Source organism: Pipra filicauda, unplaced genomic scaffold (genome assembly GCF_003945595.2).
Source record: "Pipra filicauda isolate LSUMZ 115617 unplaced genomic scaffold, ASM394559v2 scaffold191_size1418713_pilon, whole genome shotgun sequence".
In the NCBI taxonomy this organism is placed as follows: Eukaryota; Metazoa; Chordata; class Aves; order Passeriformes; family Pipridae; genus Pipra; species Pipra filicauda.
This window is the reverse complement of record NW_024104300.1, coordinates 1,175,459-1,198,233: the sequence shown is the minus strand read 5'-3', so window position 1 is coordinate 1,198,233 and position 22,775 is coordinate 1,175,459. Positions and strand designations below refer to the sequence as shown.

General features: G+C 38.0%; 1 protein-coding gene across 6 annotated transcripts in view; it reads right to left on the bottom strand.

The window, feature by feature from the left end:
- Positions 1-522: 522 nt before the first annotated feature.
- Positions 523-22,775, bottom strand: part of FRMD3 (FERM domain containing 3) — a 148,915-nt gene continuing 126,662 nt past the window's right edge. For all 6 annotated transcript variants that reach the window (XM_039380275.1, XM_027721564.2, XM_039380274.1 and 3 more), the window contains 4 exons: positions 19,977-20,051; positions 19,358-19,426; positions 15,066-15,187; positions 523-3,902 (listed from right to left, as the gene is read on the bottom strand). In XM_039380275.1, coding sequence (XP_039236209.1) covers positions 3,307-3,902; positions 15,066-15,187; positions 19,358-19,426; positions 19,977-20,051 — 862 coding nt within the window. In that variant the 3' untranslated portion in view covers positions 523-3,306. The remainder of the gene's footprint in view (positions 3,903-15,065; positions 15,188-19,357; positions 19,427-19,976; positions 20,052-22,775) is intronic.

The following is a 22,775-nucleotide window of genomic DNA, read 5'->3' as shown; positions in this document are numbered from 1 at the left end:
CAAGAAACTGCTTCTATTTCTCTTAGCTCCCCAAAATGATATTCAATTGCCTCACTGCAGACTGTACATTTCTTACCAAATACTTTTGTGCTGTCTGAGCTCCAAACCAACTCAGTGTAAGCAAGCTCCCTCCAAAAGGTGCACAGCTTTGCTTGCATAAGTCTAGCCAGACCTGCCTCCAAACTATTGCAGCCACAGGTCACCACGAGGGCCTGACTGTAGAATCAGCCTCTCAATTTGTATTCTGTGCATAGCAATTGTATTTTGGGGCAAATGCAAGACTCTCGCTAACTTTTATGTGGTAACCAGGCAAACCAATAGGCTCTTGATTATGAACCTAAAGCTACATTAATAACATCTTATCTTAAATTATTTTTAGTGTCTCCCCAGTTGATGAATAAAAAAAAGTATGCAAAAACATTGCAAAAGTTCTAAGAAATCTGTACTATATTATGTACCAAGTATTTCTTGACAAAAGCTGTTATTTATAGAACATCTTTTGACCACAAGACTTGTCATAACTGCAGAAAGCTTTTCTCCAGTGTAATTTTATTAGGGATTCCTGCCATCATATCAACATACAAAACAATCAGGATGCTGACATATAGAAATGTGAAATTCACCGTACAAAGATAAGGCTCAAGTTACAGGTATATTTTCCCCTTACACTCCATGAAATAAAACCATTTTTAATTCTTCCCAGAGTTGTGTTTATAAATGGTAGACAAATCACAAAATAGATTTCAAGTACATAACATTTTACAATATAAACCAAGCACAGACAGAAATACACAATACTGTACCTATAGATGCTGCATTATCCAAGTCTGTCATCCTTACTAACAAAATACGATACTGCTACTTTCTCTGAATATACCCAACCATACCCTTCTGTGCATATGACATGGTCCTGGCCTTTAAGTTACAAGGATCTCATGACTTTCAGTTAAATTATGTTGATAGACCAAAGAATATCAGGAAGGAAGAGAAGAATTTTAAAAGGCCAAGCCTGAATGCACATGGTTAGTAAATGTAAGGATATGTGCACACACACTTGCATTTAATCCTACATAAAACTTCACTGCACTGTAGATTATGTTTTCATGCAACTGAGCTATTTTCTGATAGAGTTAAATCAAGCATTACAATACTCCTACTTCTGGAGTATTGAGGGACAAGTCTATAGGATCTAACTTTTTTTTTCTAAGTTGTTGTCAGACTTCATAGGAGCCTGTATGGAACCATGTCTCCACAGTGCAGCAGGATGTCAGCTCTCACAGCCTTTACTACTCAAAACACCTTTTGTGATGCCTTTGTTTAGAAAAAATGCAAGTGAATTATTTCCTGTGAAGACCAAATATCTGGTTAGTTCACTCACCATTTCTATTAGGCTGAATCATTATTACATCATGGGAAAGGATCATTTAGCTGCAAGTAGCACAGGAAGAAATACATATCAAATAACTAATCAATAATGATTCTGCTGGGGAACAGATTGGCAAGGACAAAGACATGAGGAAAAAAGCAGTTATTTAATTTACCCTTTGTTGGTGGGGAAATGAACAGCAATCCAAAAGTTTTCAACTGAGAAAAGGAACTCCCAAGCCCTATAACTGTTCTGTTGTTTAAAAACTGGAGAAGATTAGAAGGGAAGAGAAATCCTCTAAGCAAATCTAGATACTTGCAAAGTCTTACATGAGAAAATCAAGCAAAACCAATTCGCTGATATTGAAACTAAAGGAATTTATTCAGTAGGAATTAGACATCTGGTTATAATGTGTTAAATGTGTTAAATCTAATAAACTAGCCTCAAATACGTCTCCAATTCATAAATATCTAAGCTGGAGTAAGACTTTGAAGCCAAAATCAGAGCTCCCTAGTTTAAACAGGAAACAAATCTGCACTAAGACAGGGAAGGGAAAGGAATAAAAACTTTCTAGTTTTAAATACAACCTCTGTGATATATTTGAGGGCCTTCAAATGTTCTCAGCACTGACAAGATTTTTACTTAAGTATATTCTCTAAGCTACATTGGAATACCTTTAGATATACAAATCCATGTTACACAAAACAGCATTAGATCTTGTAACTGGGCTAACAGTAACAAGGGTAAGTATGCTGTTATATGTGAAAGGAAGCATATTAGTATACACAAAATTTGTCTTAGATATTAGTAATAAAGGGCATCAAGGATGAAGATGCATCTCAAAGTATTTAAGCCTTTAACTGTGAGCCAATAGAATACTTTATGTTAACTGTACAGCCTAATGTTTTGCTTTTAAAAAGGAATATGAAAAATTTATTCCTTTTCCTCCTTTTCCTGTTCTTTATAATTCTCAAAAGTAAGTCTCTCACCTACTGATTTAGTTTTGGCTCTTTTTTTTTCTTTTTTTTTCCTACTTACTATTATTGTCTTCCATGTTATGTACAATAATCTACATTTAGACTGAAAACTCTATATCCTTCTAAATGTACTTGGACTATCTTGTAATGACTTTCTACAGCACTGATAAAGTGGAACACAACCTAACAGATAAGCGGAAGAATCATTTCAGTTCTGCTCACTTTCACAAGCTTTACAGCAGTGCCTTTCAGAACTTCTCCTGTGTACTTGCTGTCTTTCACCTCCCCCAGGCAGCCTCTACTGAACTTGAGTGAACTTTCTTTTTGTTTCCCAAACAGTCCCTCTGTATAGAGATACATTAAACTCATTCATTCTCCAGCCAATAGTTTAAAAACAAATAATTGCTAAAACACTAAAAACACCCTACATGCCCTTGTGTATTATTCTTACCAATGGGTACATTTAAATAACATCATAAGTTGTCTTTTGCTAAAAATTTACCAAAGTATTTTAAACACATAGAAATGTAAAAAACAAACAAACAAACAGAAAAACAAACAAAAACCAAAACCCAGCATAAACATTGCTTGTATAGGCATTGGTTAGAAGAGATTGTTGCACTAAGGAGTATATTCAAAAAGATTTTCTTTCAGTATCATCAGTTTTAGTGTCATGGATTGAAAGATTAAGGACAATCAAACTTATTGTGACCCTCTCTTATATAATGTAATAGATAAGCAGGAATTCTGAAATGTAATTAAAATAAAGCTTCTTTTTGGTTATTGAGAGGTGATTGTATAAGCCTGTAATGAAAATGGCAATTTATATATGTAAAGGGAATTTCAGAACCCGAAGAGTCTGTAACAAAAACTGTATATGAAGGCAGCTATCAACTGATGGGTCCAGGGGCACTAACTGAAATTTTGAATATAGCCCTTAGTTATATCATATTTATGCAAAATTCAAAAGCTGCCCAGCATATCACGCATGAAGTTTATTTTGCAAGCCACCCACTGCCTAAGGGGGCAGTAATATTCAATATGAAACTGCTGAAACTCCGGCGTCTGACGGATTTCATGGAGGAAAGAGATTTGAAGGTCCGACTCCAAGAGAACAAGAAAAAGAGGGAACACAAACAATAACAGTCCAAGGCCTACAAGGAAAAGTCTGGAGAAACTCTTCACAAAAGCATTCACCTCTATGTTGCCCATTAGAAAGTCATAGCTCCACCTAAGCGCTCTCCGAGCTTCTTTCAGTTCTTCCTCCTCTGCAATTAAAAACGCATTTTCATCCACTTCAAGTTCCTCAAATGAATCTGTATCATCTTTCTCATTTTCTGCTCTCAGACATGTATCAAAAAGCATGTCAATCTCATGATCAACAGGGGTGGGCAGTAAGCTGGCGCTAGGATTGTATACCAGTTCTGAGATGGTTAATGGTTCCTCTTTCATCCTCTCTTCCTGTTCGGTGTCAAGATCAACATTCTCCTCAGTATCCTTAATTGGGGAGCTTGAAGTCACAGGTACTGAAATCTCATCTTCCTTTGGCAGCTGGATACCTGAAAAAAATGAGATTAAAACAATGATCCTAATTTCTGGTGCCCTGGTGGCAAAACTCAGCTTTCCAATAATATCTAACAGACGTTTGAAAAGAAGATTCTGCAATAATTTTGTATGTTGAAACCAGTCCATACAGCAAAAATTGAAAAAGCTCTTTATGAGGGCATCTTTACAACACTGCAGTACAACAGATCTGCTTAACATTGTCTGATGCAGCTACTCCTATTAATGGCATAGTGTAAAACAGAAAACAGAACAATTTATTTCTACTGGCAATCTGACTTCTGCTACGAATGGATGCCTACTACATGTGTGAATTGGTGCTATTTGGTGAGTAATAACAACAACCACCACCTACGTTTATTTCTTTGAGAAGAATGAGCGTGATAGATAATAGCTGAGGTTGAGAGCTTTTAATAGGACATGACATTAAAAATAGGCACTAGATTATCATGATAAATTCATTTTAACAGTAGAGAGGACAAAAGGAAGGAAGGTTAACACATGATATGAGGATTAGGTATCATTGAAATAGAATGAAAATGCCTCACCTGTTAAATAATTTTTTATATTTTTCTCAATTTTTTTTTCCAGTCATCTAATTCTTCATACTCAGGAGTCTCTTTTCTCTCTCCTCTTTAAATTTTTCTCTCCCCTTTCTTATGACTCCACTCTCTGTCCAAGCTCTTTCCTCTCAAAGCTTACTGTCATTTTTCCAGTCCACCACTAACAGCAATAAGTCTGAAAAAAAGTCTAGCTGTTTACAGCTACATCAGCACTGCAGTGACTGCTGTTAGTTGTCAGTTGCAGGAGTGGAACAGAGGAGAGATGGGCACAGACCTCCCTTACAAAGTGGTATTAAGACACTCTCTCATGGAAATTTCTCCTTTTACATCTTCAAAATGACCCAGACAGATATCTCCCCCTGTAAATTGTTATCTTTTCCTGCTCTCTAGACCTCACTGGTCACACCTCCAGGTGAGGATGCACATTTTGGCCAAATGACCAAAAAGACCATTTCTGCTTCCTCTCATTTCATTCCTGAGCAAGGCAGCTTGTAAAGCTAACCCAGGAGAATAAGGGGTTTTCTTATTGGGTTAGCTATCTGATGTTTTTTCTACCTGAAGTGGCTTGTCATATATTCCCATGAAGGCAAGGATTATTACTAGGGGTGAAGAGAGAGAGCAGGAGAGCTCCTTTTCCCAGCAGATGTGCAGAGCTGAAATGAAACCTTGTCCTCAATAAAGAAAATTCAGGTTTCTCCTCATTAGTTTAATTTGATTGCCTAGCTAATAATTCCTTGCCTAACTACTGTGTCCTCTCACAGCCAATTTAGAAATTCATCATATTTCAGCATGAAAAATGTCTTCTGCCAGAACTTAATGGTTCCATGAGTCTTTACATTAACAAATACACTTGCCACAGTCAACAAGGAGAGGACACAAACTGACTGAAATTAGACACAACAGCACATGAACACGAAGAAGTAAGAACAGATTTGGGGGATCTTTCTCCTAAGCATACTTTAGCAGCAGGTAATGCTGGATCATCAAACCATACCGAATCCCTTGAGAGTGCACTTCTGATACCTTAAAATACAGAGGCCGAAATTTTTAAAGTCTGGAGCTCAAATACACCTATCTTTAGATATGAAAATACTGTAATTGGATTTTCAAATGTGCTTTTCACTTAACGGGAGTAAAATTTAGTCCTGTTACTTAAAAACTTCAAAATGGTTTAAAGAACCTAATTTTATTCTCCCAAATTTGAGAATCCTGGCCATAGGCCTCTCTATACCTGCTTAGGTGCAAGGTCAGTAATATATCTTCATCATGTTTCTCATCATAGATAGGACAGCTGCAGCTACCACAAAGAAAGGTCACCCCAATTTTTGATTCTTGAGCTTTCTCTTCTTCCCAGAGTAAATTCCAGCATGCATATAATACAAAGTGAACATGAACAAGATCATATTAACTTCCATTAAAACTATATTTTTCTCAAATAACTGGAAAACTTCTGACTTTGAGATTAATCTGCTGATAGAAGGCAGGAGAGGAACTTTTCAGATCAATGTTTCCTGAAGGGGCTGTATTAAAATTGAAATGTGTTGCAATTCTGAAGTAGACATCAAATTTACATTCCACTATTTAATTTCAACCGGTAACAAGAATTTTCAACTCTTTATGTGTTGTTAAGACAATATTAAATCAAAGTAACTGCATTTTACATCAGCCATTACAAGTGTCAATAAATTATATATAAACATTTGAAAATTTAAAATGAGCATTAACTGCTGCTGCAAGCTCTTTTCCTATTAAAAAAAAAAAACGTAAAGCTGTTCTTTTTATGCCTTTATATTCCCCATAACACCACAACATTTCTTAAGTCTAGAACCGAGGAAAGAACTGGCTATTAACCACAGTCGATTAGATTCCACAGCAAAGTTCCAGTCACGTTACAATATACAGACAAGTATGTTGGGCGACTTATATTTTGATGGTGTCAAAAGACACAACTGTAACGTCATTATGGCACATATAATTTACAAAACTTACGCAGGCACAAGTACATATTAAAGCATTGAAATTCAAAATCATTCAAGAGTAATGAATGATTATTCATTATTCCAGTAATAATGATTATTACATTATTCCAGTAATACAAATTTAAGAGAGGAGCAAGTTTTTCAGATTATTTACTTTTTGAATACCCTTCAAGAGAGCCAGCTATCTGAAGTAATAAAAATAAGCTAAAAAACCCAAAAATTCTCAGTGTTCCAAAGAAAAAAGAGAATATAAAAGCTAAAGCAAACTCAAAGCCAAAAACCCTTTAATTACTCTACAACGCTGTTGCAAATTCTTTACTCCTATTCATACACAACAATTATTTTGCTACTTCTCTTATAAGGTATCATTTTATATATTTTGTTGGCAAGATTTTGAAAAGTCTACTATTCCTTTAATAATAGTTAGAACTTATATTGTGTTTAGATTTAAAAGAATATGAATTAACTATTAAATTACATTTGAGAAGAACTTCTTCCTTCCATTCTTTATTTTATATTTTTACTGGCAATTTACATTACATAAATCAGAATCACTTAATATAGATTACAGGAATATCAAATAAGTTAACTCAGTTTTATTTCTGATATTATATTCCCATAGCAAAAATTTGCTACAGTTTTCTGGCAACTGGACAAACTTTACAGCGCTAGAGATCTCATTATGCTAGCCAAAATTCAGTATTTCCCTTCCACCAAATACTGGGATTGCTCCAAAACTCTAACTTGCGAGAGCAGACAGGAACATGAACAGCTGAATAAGACATGAGATTACTCTGTTCATCTGTTGTGAACATGAACGTGCAAGATTGTCAGCTGCTAGTATTTCAAAAGGGGCCAGAATGAGCAGCTGAGGATTAGCAGGATGAAGGGCAGCTCCAGCTCCATCATTCCTAAGAAGGTGCAGTTGCTGGAAATACAGCACCCCAGAAAAATGTATCCTCTGCTTATTAAAAAATTTAGTTCACAGATCGTCTGGTGGCCAGATATCCTTCACACAGCTTTACTTACCAGACATGCAAACACAATTACACATCTGTAACAGCTTTGTATAGTGGAGAAAGGAACAAATGTGAATATATGCTTATTTTAAATAGAGAAATGGAAAATAGATACAGCCCAGAAAGAACAGCTCCAGGAACAATTCATACATACACGTAAACAAATAAGGTCAGCCAGACGGCAATTAGGACAGATCCTTCCTATCCATTTTACTACTTCCTCCAGAAACATTGTGTATTCCTTTGCTTATTTTCAAGTTGACAAAATTTACATGTACTATGAAAAGAATCACCTCTTAGAGGGAAGGATCAAGTGACTTTCTCACATAAGCAAAGTGCCTAAATGTCACCAAAAAAAAAATGTAGGAGAATGAAACAGAATCTAGAATTGCACTAAACTCAAATATTTCCCTACACAGGATCTATCTCAAAGCAGGATCTCCATTGCAGCCAGACCTCCTGCCCTCAAAAATAGGAGGTAATAGATTTGTACCATACCCACATCCTGTGCCCATAGAAGACACCTGTTCTAGCTTTGCAAGGAGAGTTAATCAATGACAGTTTATAGCAACTGCCTTTTAGATAGTGACTTGGCCTTCCTGCTGGCCATTACTGTTTGTTTTAGTTTTACATGAACTTCTAGAAGGGAGCAAAGCTCTGTCCCAGTTGCCAGTTTCACATCAGTTGCAGGTTCTGTGACTCTGTGGTGTTACAACTCACCTCTCTGCTGTGTTGTGTGTTACAATGTTCAACTAATGTCACAGCTAGTGCAGCCACTGTAGACAACTGCTCTGCTTTTCACACGCCACAGAGGGCACCAAAAGCAGAGAGACAGGAGCGGAACAGAGCATGGAATACAGCAAGCATTCTGGGATGTCTGCTTCCAACCTCCCTCTGCCCTGGAAGGAGCTCAACCCAGACTTGTTGACCCCCTTCTAGAACCAGGATTAAGGAGCAAAAGGATCGAATGGAGTAGCAGGGAGAGAGAACTGGTATCATGGGAGAATGAATGAGAAGGCAAGATACATCTGTCAGCAGCTGAGAGAAAGAGCAGGACTGGTGAAGGGAGTGCAACGATTTAGTATCTAGCACCAGACAAAGGAGAGCGAGGCTGAAAAGAGCTGGGCACTGATGTGAAAGCTTAGCACCCAAGCAAAAGGGCAGGTTGGACATTTCAGCATGCCCGCTCAGCTTGGGTGAGCCCTCCTGGCACAAGTCAGCGTTGTTCTGAAGTGGTCACAATCACAGTGGGGTTTTCCCAAGGAGTTATACCCTGTGCCATGAGTTTTGCATAACCTAAGTCCTCTCTTTAGGTGCTGATACACAGTTTTGGTATGCTGAAATACATATTTTATGCATTTGTACCCCAAAGGGAATAACATACTATAAACACTACAAATAAATCAAGGGGTTTAAGAACCATTGTAACCAATGCACTAATCTGTTATGATTGGTGTCATATTAAACCAACAAGATGACTTGTACCTATTTGAAGACAGTATTTAACCTCTCATATGTAAGAATATAAAGTAGAAATCGATATTAATGCTTTTCAATGTTGCTACTATTTTTGAATAAAGGGAATTAGGTGCCTTCTCACAGACGCTTGTTTCCCCTCAGAGATGAATTCAAGAAGCAAAGGCAGCCAGGAGCTACTGCTACTCAGAGACATATTGCTGCAAGAAGCAGCTTCTCATATATCTGCTACACTAAGTGCTTTCTGATTTTCAGATGCCAAGAGAGTGAGAACATTCTAGTCTTTGCCAGGACTTAGTTAATTCTTGCCATTAGTTAATTCTTTGAATAAAAACTCATTTCTGAAATGAAAATTCAATACAAAACCATAGGTGCCTTATATATAGGTGCATAAAAACTGAAGTAATTCAAAAATAATCAGTACCAGAGTATCAAAAGTAAGCAGTACCAGAGAAAGCATGGAAAAACAAATTTTAAAATGGCTTATGAAATTAAGGAAACAGACATATTTATTAACTGAAGGGCCAATTGATCTTTGGCAAAGTGATTTCCTAAAGAAACACCACTTTGTTTTGGTTGCAGTTTGAAGCAATACTGAATACTTTTTATTCCTTGGGTCACACTCCTTTTATGTGTAGTGAAAAAGAGCTGAATCAAACTCTGCCCATGTCCCACCTTCCTCCACCACCCTCAGTACTTTATGAAATTATTCAGTATCTAGAGCAATAAACCAAAGACATTTACAATATGGCAGCCTCGGCAGCAGTAAAATGCTGAGCTGTCTCCACTACTGTATTCAGTTCATATTCAAAATCTGCTACTAGCCTATCTTAGTTTTGTCAGAAATTATCACTGTTTCAAAGCATTTGCCCCTGCCCCAGTCCAAAAAATATACAAGGTCAAAATTCCAGTCCCTCATTTGTTACCAATTAACAAATAAATCCCCAATTTTGTCTAAGATAATACAATAAAAGTCAAATTTAAGCTTCATCTCATTCATTCTCCATTTACAACTTTGTTCTTGTCAGTAATTTTTCCTTATTCTCTGCTGTACTTGGTGCAACATTGACATTTAGAGTACAACTGCCTTTGCAAGACACTACTATTAACATAAGAAACTAGGAGGAGGGGGTTTAAAAAAAGGGGGTTGAGTAAAATAAATGTAAATTTACCAGCCCTTCTGGCTGTGATCTTGGAGCCATGCCGCAGTAATCGAATGCATACTTCCTTGTTGCAGTGGTTAACCATCCGCAAATGTATGCTTCTCTTCGTTTGGATTTTTACAAGACATTTCACCATTTTGACTATTATTTCCTCTTCTCAAAGTCTTCTAAAAGCTCTGACCTTTTATATCAAGTTCCACTGAGTTTTGAGAGTCATTCTCACTGAATCAAATGACAAGCTTCTAATATGGCCAACAAAAATATCCCAGTAGGGAATAGAACCAGAGGTTATTTTTAAACATTTCCAAATGTCTCATAACATACAATACAAACTTTCACAGCATCCATCTCAGTTAGCAGTTGCTAGTGTAACAGCTGAACCACACACGCAAGCATAAAAATATCTAAGGCATCAAAACATGATGCAGTGAAGAAAAGAGTCCAGCATTTACAGTCTGTTTTTCACAGAATAAATGACAGTATCCCCAATATTTTTCTAAACAGCTTCAATTTGGCCAGTGATGTCAGTTCCCCATCACTGCCTGGAAATTATTTGTGGAACATGTATAGATACAAAGAAAAATCCTATGCTGTGCTTACAAACCTTAGTCACAAGGCAAACCAATGAGATGAAAATGTTTTCATAAGGCTAGAATGAAAGCGGAGCTGCCTGTGTATAAACAAGAAGAAAAATTTCTAAGTCTAGGAAAAATTTCTCTCCTTACATATTTGCTCCAGTTCCCACAAGTGGACAACTACTGGACACATTCACATGCACCAGAAAGAAGAGTTGCTTCAGAAGGCTGGGCACTTCCCTGTTCCTGTCCAGTTGAGGTAAGCAGGTCCTTAAAAAAGCCATGACGCATGTATGCTGGCTGGTGATAACTCGCTCCAGCTGGAAGCTGGAAGACAACCACATTACACTGTCCTAGTGGGAAAGAAGTTTTTCTGGGAACACTGAAACCACAGAGAGAAGACAAAAGAGTCTTCCGGTGGGGAGGTAGTCTCTCACTTCCCAGAATATTCACTTGTAATGTTTACAACATCTTTGTAAATGGATACAGATAGCACATACATATTCTTCATCAGTCTTCATTACCTGATGTCCTTGTTCCCTCTGCATGAAAAAAAATCAATGACATGCATGCAAATATGGGGGGGTAAAGGGGTAGGAAAGGGGTTCCTGCAAATATATATTTTACACCAAGCAATTTCTCCCGTGAAAGACACCTGCTTCAATGGAGCTTCTAGAAAACATCCTTATGGTGGTTCCTTTCCTCTCCTAGCCTGCATAGTACAAATACTCAGATGCGGTCCTGTTTACTCCTGAAGAGTAAACATTTCTCTCTTCCTTTCCTTCTCTGCGTGCACTTTCATGTGGGTGTGAGCAAATCAACTGCGCCTTCACTTTCTATGTCCATTTTATCACCACTTCAAAAGTAAGATTTTGTCTGCTTTTCTCATCTTTATGGTTGTTGTAGCAACCAAAATAGAATCACTAAAATCTCACTAAAAAGGGTTGAGTACCCAGCTACAAAAACTGGAAAGCATAAATTCTTACAGAAGTCTAACCACCAGTGTGTTCAATACACATAGAAAAGCCTAAACAAGGACACTGGACAAGGCTGTGAAATATTTCCAACATCTGAAACATTTCCAAATGCTTCATAATGTACCTTATAAACCTTCATAGCACCCATCTCAGCTAGCAGTGGTTAGCATAACAGCTGAACCACACAAATGCATAAAAACATTCAAGGTTACAAAAATGAGTGCAGTGGAAAAAAAGGTCAGAATGAGCTACTGCATATCCATGTTGATGAATAAATATGTATCATTTATGTTTCATGTGACCATGCTCATGCAAAAGAGAAATGACTGTGTGATTTCAAGTTGCTTTCCATAAACCATGTATACACAACTAAGAGAGATTTATGTTGAAATCTTACAACTAAATCAACAATTCCCTAACTCTACAATCTGTCAGCAAGAGTGCCTACAAGAAAAAAAAAAAAAAAAAACAAAACAAAAAAAACAAAAAAGGCAAAAAAAAACCCACAAAAAAACCCCCAAAAAACCAAAAAACCCCAAGTTGTTCCTATAAAAGCTCCATGTGCCTCTCCTCTACAATCAAAGTTTACAGAGCTCATAACTCACACACAAACAACTAGACTGATGGTAGCATGTTCTCATTTCCATAACTGAATCATTAAGGTTGCAAAAGATTTTTAAGATCATCAAGTCTAAACCTTAACCCAGCATTGCCTTGTCAATTAAACCATATCCCAAAATGCCACATTCACACACCTTTTGAACACTTCAGGGGTGTTGATTCAACCATGTCTCTGGACAGTCCATTCTAATGCCTGACCACCTTTATGGTGAGGAAATTTCCTATATCCAAACTAAACCTCCCCTGGTGCAACATGAGGCTGCTTCCTCTTGGCCTATCATTTGTTACCTGGGAGAAGAGAAGACCCCACCTGGCTACAGCCTCCTTTCAGGTAGTTGTGGAGAGAGATAAGGTCTCCCCTCAGCCTCATTTTCTCCCAGCAAATGACCCCAGCTCCCTCAGCCACTCCTCAGAGGACTTCTGCTCCAGACCCTTCACCAGCTCTGTTGCCCTTCCCTGGACACACTCCAGCACTTCAACGCCTTTCTTGCAGTCAAGGGCACAGAACTAAACACAGGATTTGAGGCACAGGCTGACTAGTGCCGAGCACAGGGGGTCCTTTCCATGGTCCTTGCTCCATGCATAGTTGAACACATTATGTTTCTTTAGTACTGCTATAGGGATTCTGTGGTTGCATTCTTTTACCATCTGATTTGGGTGAGACAGCTTTCTGCCAGTCCTGATCACTTGGCAATTATTTTGCAGGTGGTAGTTAATTATCTGGATCTTTTAGCACTAGATGCTACCAGGGCTTCACATATTTGAGCAGACTGTATTGTATTTTTTAAAAAAGGCAAAACCATACCTCTTGAGCCACAGGATATTGAGGGGGTTTCAACAAAGTGATGAAAACTTCTTTTAAGTCACATGATACTTTTGCAGTCAGATTTCATGAATGAATTATTTGGCTAATAACATTGACTTTTGCCTTTGGAACAACAAAAGTGAAAGTATGCTTCAGTGGGCCCAGTCATATAGAGAGACACCAATGCTGTTTCATGTGTGTAGCAGACTAAAAGCAGTCTCTCAGTTGTGTCTCAGTGCAGTTGTGTCAGTCTCAGGGCTAGATGTCTCTCCCCTCCCCACCTCCTGCTCATGCCCTTACCCTCATACAGGACCTTGCCTGACACTCTGATGAGCCACTCAAAGGTTGACTCAGGTAGTAGCAGGGCACTGTAAAGTTAAGGGGTTGTTGTTTTGTTTTGTTGTTGTTATTGGGGGGGAGGGGTTAGTTTGGGTTTTTTTGTTGTTGCTTTGAATTTGTTTAAATTTACTTTTTTTTTGAAACTCCTTCTCCCAGTTCACTTTGGGGTGATTAGTGATGGTGCAAGGGAGAAGATGGGAATCCACAGAAGTAGATTAAGTACATGTTGGGGAGAGAGCCAACATCAGTGTTAGAGAGCTGTGAGATAAGTTCAAGCTGCACTTGATATTATAGCCAAGTTTGCTGCAGGAAAATATTGTAAAAGGCAAACTTAGCAACTGCTAAGTTAAGCAGTTGATGATATTTAACTACACATAAAAGATTCTACAGGAAATCCAACAGCAAATATTTCTATTAACTCGTAGTAACAACAATCTGTCTGACTAAAAGGAAATAAGATTTTCAACTTACATATTACAAACATTTAAAACAAGCACTGTCTGTTAAGCCTTTAGCAATAAGTCACCAGTTTCAAAAAATGGATTTCATTGCTTAGAGTTGTAAGTGAGGTGCAGCAGTCTTATAAGCAGCAAGCTGTTGTTACTCTGCAGTGAGGGCAACTGCCTAGCAGAAACACAGCGGTGTTACTTGGCTGCAAGAAAGTGAATTCTCAGATATAAGTATTTCACAGCAGAGGTAAACAAGTAATTGTTAAAATTAACAGCTGCTACTACTGATTATAACAAGCTAAGCACACAGACTAATTCACCCTGTTCTCACTAAATTCAGTGTTAAAACGCCAAAGAATGAACAAAACATGTTCATACAACTATTATAAAATGAAATGAAAATGAAGATACTTGCTCAGCTGTTTTCTGTTTCCCATTTCCCATTAAATGACCATAACAAGGAATCAGCAAGGTCACATTTCCCAAATTCTGAAGCACTTAGCTCACTACATCTCAAGCAAGAACCACTGTCAGGTTTTCTTGGTTGGCTTCCTTTTTTATTAGGAAGAAGGCAATTATCCTCCTTTTAATTCACATCGTTCTTTGTAATGACTGGATCTCAAAAAGAAAGGAGTTAAATGTGATTTTTAAAATACCAATAAATAAATAAATACATGGAAAACCTTGTTCTACAAAATGCACCCAAACTGAGCTTCCAATAACATCCCTTTTTATCAATGGGATTAAATTAGCAGAAAATCTTTCCTAGCTGACCTTCAAATAATGTCCTTTTTGTCTATGGAATTAAGTTAGCAGAGAGCTTTTCATAACATTAAAACAGAAAGAAAGAAATGTAAAAGTAAAGGGAAGCAAGATACCTAGCAGTAAACTGCCAGTTTTCACTGCAGTCACTATTTAGTAAAATGGTGCTATGTTGAGGTTATTTATTTCCTAAGATCCTTTTGCCTAACAATCTAAAAGAAGATTTTTGAAACACAAATGATAACAGAAGTAACCTTCTTCACAATGAATCTCACATAAGGCTTGTGCACAGTTTCTGAGCATGACATGTAGGGACATAATGGTGTACTAAATGACATTACTAGATTTTTTCCTGCATCCCTGAGTCACTAGCACACCTTATTCCACATGTTTTATAACAAATATTGGCAGGAATTGGGTCAGTGACTCACCTTCATCTAGTGGAACATCCTCCTCCTCACAGGGAGAAGGAAGGAGAGGCTGCAGAGGTTCCATATTGATTATGAGTTGCTTGTTTAACAAGGGAGAACTTCGGCTCTGGGTAATGCTGGTTCTAAAAAAATGGGGAAAAACAGGGTCAGTTTACTCACAGGGAAACAACTGCAGTCCAATAGGTCTAACTTCAGAATCATTTTGTGTAAATTACACTAGGCCTTGAGCTATCATAACAAGCTTTGCACACTGAACACTGCTTTCAGTCAAGTTATGTTGCACCTTCAGCAAATACAAACTTTTCAACATCCAAAGGGTAGGAGAAGTTTTGTGCTGGTTTAATTCTTTTACAAAGCCTGACTTCCTTTCTTCTTAGGTAGGATCTCAGTGTGTTGCTCCTCTCCATAGTGCACAGCATACATTAGTATTTGGCTTCAAGGAAGGGGAAGGTAAAGAGGATACAAACAATTTTCCTGACTTTGTTCCATTGCTTTTAGAACTGGGTAAAGGATTTGTTATGGTTTGAGCACTGCAGACCAAAGACTAAAGCAGGAACAACCTCACCCCTTCATTTACAGATACAGAATGGTCTCTCTCATTCCCACATATCCCAGACCCTGCCTCTACACCAAGCCTCCAGGTAATCAGGCTGGTTTTCTTTCTTATCTTACTTGGCACTAAGAGGCTTTCCTAGTAGCAGGTGTTTGACATTCTCAGGAAAGTCTGATGAATGCTGTTGATCTGCTTCAGTCATGAGGCTTATTAGCCTATTATTACTGAGAATATAAATTGGCTTTTTTGAATAACTTATCTAGGACTTACATGCTACAGGCCTGAAACAAGAGTCCTGCAAAAAATCTGAACCATTATGATATAAAATATTTACTTTTGACAAAAACAAAGATGAAATGGAAGAGGATTCTACTTCAATTTAAATATAGCTACAGTGCTGAAGTTTCACAACATGCATTTCAAATTTGCGCAAAGACTCAACTTAGAATTTGACATAAACAAACTAAACAAAACACCTCTTGCAAGTCAAAAGATGAAACTGTGTGTTGCTGAGAGGTTAGGTAAACTTGGAACACAGATGTCCAACTCTAAGCTACATTACATGTCATTAAATATTCTGTGAGAATAAAGAAGGTTTTCTGCTCAATTGCCACGATTTCTTGCTCCTTAACATACAGTCAAAGATACTTATATCCTCATTTACATTCTCTAAACAGTCTCTGATAACTATTTAGTTTATATTTTGTCTCAGTTTGAGACAATTTGGAGGGGTGGAGACCTCAGACAGAAGTCTCTTCCCTTGGATTCAATACTCCTGTTTTCTTCAGTACAAATAGAGAGACCAAATACCCCCAGATCTAAGTGAAGACATAACTCTTTACCATGAAGAATGCTACTAAAAATACTGATAAAACTGGGTTAAACCAACTGATGAGGAGAAACTTCCCAAGCTCTGACCACCAGACCAAACTGAGATGGCAGTTGGCCTCCCACACATGGAAAAAAACACACGGCCACAGAACAGAGACAAGTTGGCCACCTCTCCGTGTGGTTCACCTCTCCCACACCGGAAAAAGCTGGCAAGAACAGTTAGAGAGTCAGCACTGGCAGGAAATGGCAGATTGCTGGGATTACATAACAGCAGACATTTGCGTGGCACTGCAGTGAGGCTGCGGTGCTGGTACAGGCAGTCGGAGCAGGGCTGCGGATCCCCCGGGTGACTGGAAGGACCCGTAAGACACCGTTGGATCCAACAATGAGACTTTGTTGCAACTTCAATGTTCATTGGTCAAAGTAGTGTCACAGACCTGTTGAAGTGGTGGACAGGTCTGGATCTGTCATGGTGGTGGTGGAAGCCCCAGCTGGGTAAGGGAAGCTCCAAAACTCAAGAGTTAAATATGCTAAGGTTCAGATGGGAACACCTCTGGTACCTCAACTGAGACAGGGAGGTCTATCTCTGGCTGATGTAATACTGTGAGTCATGAGATACTTTGGGAGTCTTTGACACCTTCTAAGATGTTCCAGCTGTCTCTTAAGTCAGTGCAGCTGAGTCCATTATGGCCCATTATGGTTCATAAACAAGAGATAAAGTCCTTCAGGCTGTGTGTGAATGTTCTGGGGAGTTATCACAGCTGAGTCACCTCTGTAAGGAAAAGAATCCCACCTCACAGGCTTTTCCTCTTTCCTTATCTAGTTTAACACCCAGCTTCTAGCCTGAGTTGTTGGATGTGCACGCCTTCAGCCCCTGGCTTGGGTGGCCCCTCTGCACATTGTCAGCAAAGCATGCTGCTGACTGAGCCATCAGCACCGATAGTCCAGTCTCTTACAGCACCTGGGCCATCACTGCAGGTGGTCAAATGTTTGAGTCATTAATCATTAGCAGTTCAGTCTTTTTAAAGAAGACAAAACACTAAAAAGCCAAAAAGACACAGAAAAAAAGAGAAAACAAAAGGTGGATACCAGAATTTCTGTGTAACTCAGGACAAATTTGCTCTGTCCAAAGAAGGGTTTCATTCAGATTATTGTCATTACAGTCACTCCAACCCAACAGTACATCCAAAGGCTTGTTATGCAATCCTTGGATCTTTGTGCTTGCTGTAAAGAGCTCTCAAGCAACTCCCTAAATAGGATTTGTGCCTGAGGGCACATATAATGCTTCTACTCCATACTCATATATACAAAGATATGCCTCCTTCAGGCATGCCCTGGAAGCAGAATACTAAATTATTCAGTGCATATTTATCAGAAGAACTTGCCACTGCATTAATCCTGCATGACTATACACTTCAACAGTATACACTCAGTCTGTAGTGCCTTAAGTGTAATATACAAACACAAAGATACTGAACAGTACCGTCCTCTCAACTGCATGTTTCTTTTTCAATGCAGACAACTGAATTGACTTTGAGGGTGGGAGCACAGGGAGAGTAAACTTCATATATGTTTAGATACACATATATCTACCTTCAGTCAAATAATTTTCACTTAATGTTTTGTATCTAAAAAGCTAGCATTTCCTATCTTCAAATATTTTTTCATAGAGTAACTTGTTTCTAAAATCTGCTTTTTTTCTGAGTTAAAAATTTTCTACACTTTTTCCTACTTGTGCTATTAGAAGGACGTTTCTTTCTGTACACTAAGTTTTAAATAGCATGTTTAAATACTGAAAGCAAGGAAAGTAAAATATAAGATAAAAAATAATTTTACGTGAAAATCTTTTCATATAAACCCCGTCGAAAGTAGGCAATATTTCCTTATTTGAACAACTACTCTCATTAAAATACATTTGTGTTCCCAAGTATTCTATCCTGCCTCAATGATACATCTATATTTTGCCTTCTGTGTTCTCATTCAACACATTCTAGACCTTCACTTACCCCATTTTAAAATGTAATCTGGAAAAGCATCTTCAAAAGCATCCCTGCGTGGCCCTACTATTAATTAAATCTAGGGTTGGACAACACATTATGAATATTTACTACAAATACATTCCTACTCTTTAGTAAAGAGAATTCACTTTTATCTCAAATATAGACAAAATAGTGATATTCAATTAAAAATAAACCAAACTCACACACCCCAACTCTGAAAAAAAAGCCCAGCAAAAAAAAAGGATATGTCTGTAGAATGCTCAGAAAGTTAAGTAACCTTTTTTAAAAAAGGTTTTAAATAGCTTTACCTGCTGGCCTCTTTTTTCTCTTCTGAAGTCTTTTAATCAGGTTCTTAACAATTTTCACTGTCACTACAATGAGTGATAAGGACCTGAAAGCAGTAGTTTGCTTGCAAAGTCTAGCTGCTTATGTCTTATAAGCCACATTTTTCTCTGAAAAAAAAGATTCTGATTTGTTTTTCTCTTTACTGAATGAACTCCATGCTTTTTAATCTGACTGCACTATCCAGTATACTTTTAAACATATGTAGAACAGAACCTTTCAAACAAAACAAGAACTAGAAATGAAATGAGAGTGTACTTTTCTGTCAGGATCATGTAATAACACTTTACAGCATAACACAAAAAATAATACAAACTGTCTATCTGACTGATTGATTAAGCCCAGTTTCAAAGCAGCACAGATTAGGTTCCCTCGTGTAGGAGAAAATACACTACTGTCAGAATTTTGTAACACTGGTAAAACATATTTCCCAAGGCTTTCATGCATCATTGTGGAAGCTCAGAATGACAGTCATTACACCTGAGAGTAAAAGAAAGAGAATTTCTCTGCAGAGAACAATAATCGTCCTAAGTCCTTAAACTTTAATACCGAATATCAAGACATACCTGTGAACTTCAGGAGGTTCCCTCTGGATTTTAGAGCTTGCCTCCACAACCTCTTTGGCTACTTTTCCACTGCATTAAAAGGTGATATAAATATTCCAGTAAGATATATGCCATGAACTACATATACATGAACAAGTAAGTTACATTCAGAAAAATAAAGGGGAAAAAAAAAATCCTATGAAGCGGATATATAATGTCCCAGAATAAAATTGTGCTGACTACTTGCCTGTAAAGCTACTGAAGAAAAAGCAACTTTTTGCAATAGAACACTAAGAGTGAGACTGTACTATCTCTTTGATGCACCCCTGTTTCACAGCTGCCCAGTTGCATGGGGCATACAATCTCTGCACTGGCCACACATCCTTGTTTTTACAGAAGCAGCACCAAAAGTGGAGCTGTCTGCTGGTGAAACTGCTCTTGACAGAAATGTCTGTGTGAAGACTATTTATTTTGTAAGTGACACTGAAGAGACAATAGAAAATCTTTCAAATCCTGACCTCAAATAAGTGTGAACAGACCCTTCATCAGCAGGAAAATCCCTCAATTTGGCATGCCTATTACTCACACTTTCTTACTTTCTGAAATGATTTACTGTGAACAAGAAACAGCAAACACCCACCTGTATCGAAATCTACTGCCTTTAAAAAATATCTTGCTGCTGGACATCGTTTTGATCTGACTGGATTTTGCATACCTTGAAGAAAAAGAACAGAGGCTCTCAGATTTTCTTGGGTATGATAAGCAAAAATGAACAAGGTAAACTACAAGCTTCTTTATTTTTATACCATAAATTAATCAAAAATTGACCTTTCCAATTTTTTTAAGGCCTTCATACAAAACTAGGATATTGAAGCACACATAAAATAATTCAGATGGCACAGAGTGACTGAACATCAAAAAAGTGATTACCTGGCCAGGAAAATGAGAAAATTAAATGCAGACATTTTCTGCATCTCTATGGACTTTTAATCTCAGGAACAAAGAAGGAAAGACTGCGGTACACCAAAAGCCCCTAGGACATGTGTCCTAACACCACCATGTTTGTGGGAAAATATGACTACTTCCACTTTCCCATAGGAAAACAAAGAAATAATAAAGGCAACTACTGTTTTCCCAAAGTAGTTGCACTTCCTATGTCTCTATTCAATCAACTTCTTAGTAGCCTACATCATATCCTACTGCTTCTCTCCAATCATATTAAATCCTCTCCATTTAATATTATTACAAACCTTCATTTCATTAAAGAAGTCCTCTTGAAAGACCCACCAAAATTGAAGCATATGAACATGATTTTAAGCAATCAGTCATGATAAAGAAATAAATCCATTCCCTGAAAACATTTAGAAAGTAGAAAAACAGACTAGAGAAGCAGCCCTGCACACACCAAGGTCAGAGAAGAATGAGTGGGAGGAGGTGCTCCAGATGTTGGAGCAGAGTTTACCCAGAAGCCAATGGAGAAAACCATGGAGAAAGAGGCTGTCCCATGCAGCCAGTTACAGAGTAGATATCTGTCACGGGTGACAGCGGGTCTGTCGGCACCTTGGCACATACTGATGAAGCAATAGATGTTGACCAGATCAAAGTATACCCCTGAGATGGACTGAAAAGAGAGGACTGAAAATGGAGGCCCTGATCCTGACAACATACTGATGCACCCTGAAGAAGCTGTCCCGTGGGAACAGAGAACACTGTCTCATGAGAACAGGAGCACTGTCTCATGAGAACAAGGACCTGTTTTGAACGAGAGTGGTTGGGAAGAACATCAACATGAGAGAAAAATAAGAGCAGGTGCTCGGGACTGTTGTGGGAAAGAACTGGGCTGTTTTGAGAAAGAGCAAAGTTGTTGTGAGAAAGTAGAGTTTAGAAAATGCACCTATTAGCTGTAAGAATTCTGGTGTGAAAGTTTGAACTGTCCTATCCGTGTGCATTACGTGTGTTCAAAAACTGTACTTAAGGGGCTGCGCAGCAGCCCCGCTGTCCCTGCTTTTTTCTTGGAATAAACTTTGCTGGAACCTTTTTTTGTGTCGCTTTGGCCGTTCCGACACTTATCAGCGACAGATATCCACACTGCAGCCCGTGGAGGACCCTTTACTAGAGCAGGTTCACATGCTCTCAGGGAAGCTGCAGCTTGTGGAGAACCCACACAGTAGCTAGCTCCTGGCAGGAGTTGTGACCTGTGGAGAGGAACCCATGATGCAGCAGGTTTATCCTGTGGGCCTGCAAGCCCATGGGAAGAACCCAGGCTTGAGCAGTTCATGAAGGAGACTGGAGCAGGAGAAAAGTGTAAGAAGGAAGGAGCAGCAGAGAGAGAGTGCATTCCCCATCTCCCTGAGCTGCTCAGGGCATGAGGGACATAGAGCAGTTAGAAATGAAGGAGTAAAGCTGAGCCTGCAAAGAAACGTTGGGGGTTTTTAGTTTTGTCTTTATTGACAATTTGAAATAGAGTAAGAAGGTTGCCCAGGTCAAGCCTGTTTTGCTTGTTGCAGTAAATGGTAAGCAATCTTTCTGTCTTTATCTTAACCTGTGAGCAATTTCATCTTATTTTCTCCCCTTAACCTGTTGAGAAGGGGCACTAACAGAGCAGCTGGGTAGGCATCTAGCACCAAGATCAAACCCCCTACACTCATGTATTTGTGATTAATATTACAACCATTTAACAACAGGAGCAAAGGGGTGATATTCCTATGAGTCTCCCTCAGACATCTTTACTTTGAGCACTAATTTCTCTCCTTTAGGTGCAAATTGTTTCCTATTCCCTATTTATTTCTAGTAAAGTAAAATAAAACCACTCAAACAGCATGCATTATTTTCCTACTTGTCTATTTCAAATTGAAAACAGTTCCTGATAAACATTATTTTAGTCTTTCTAAATAGACTATATATAGACTTTACATAGTCTCAAACACAGTAGATATTAACATAGAGAATTATCAGATTTGCCACCTCATACTTCCTGTTTCTTCATAAATATATCAATTGAATAGATTATATATTATTGTATCGGTGTTGAAACAAAAGAAGGACGGACTATTCTCCAAATTAAATCAAATTATTATCATCCAGGTTAGCAGACACATTCTTCTTACTTAGTTATTATTCATCATTACAGCAGCCCCCTGCTGTTGCTATGTGTCAACACAGAAACAGTAATTTTTATAAAATATGCAAGAGTCTGTAAAGGGAAACTAAGTAGCAACAATAAAAGCTACATGCCTAAAGGGAAGCATAACTAAACAGATCTAACGAAGTCAATGGAAGATAGAAAGAATGCATAAGAGCTTTTCAATGGGAATTATTATCAGGTTTTAAGGAATAGAGAGGTAGACACTCTTTTATTTTCTTGTCAATTTATACACTTTTTTTGTGTAACAAGATTGTTGGTATCTTTCAAAATGTACCTAAAAATGTCTTCTTTTTT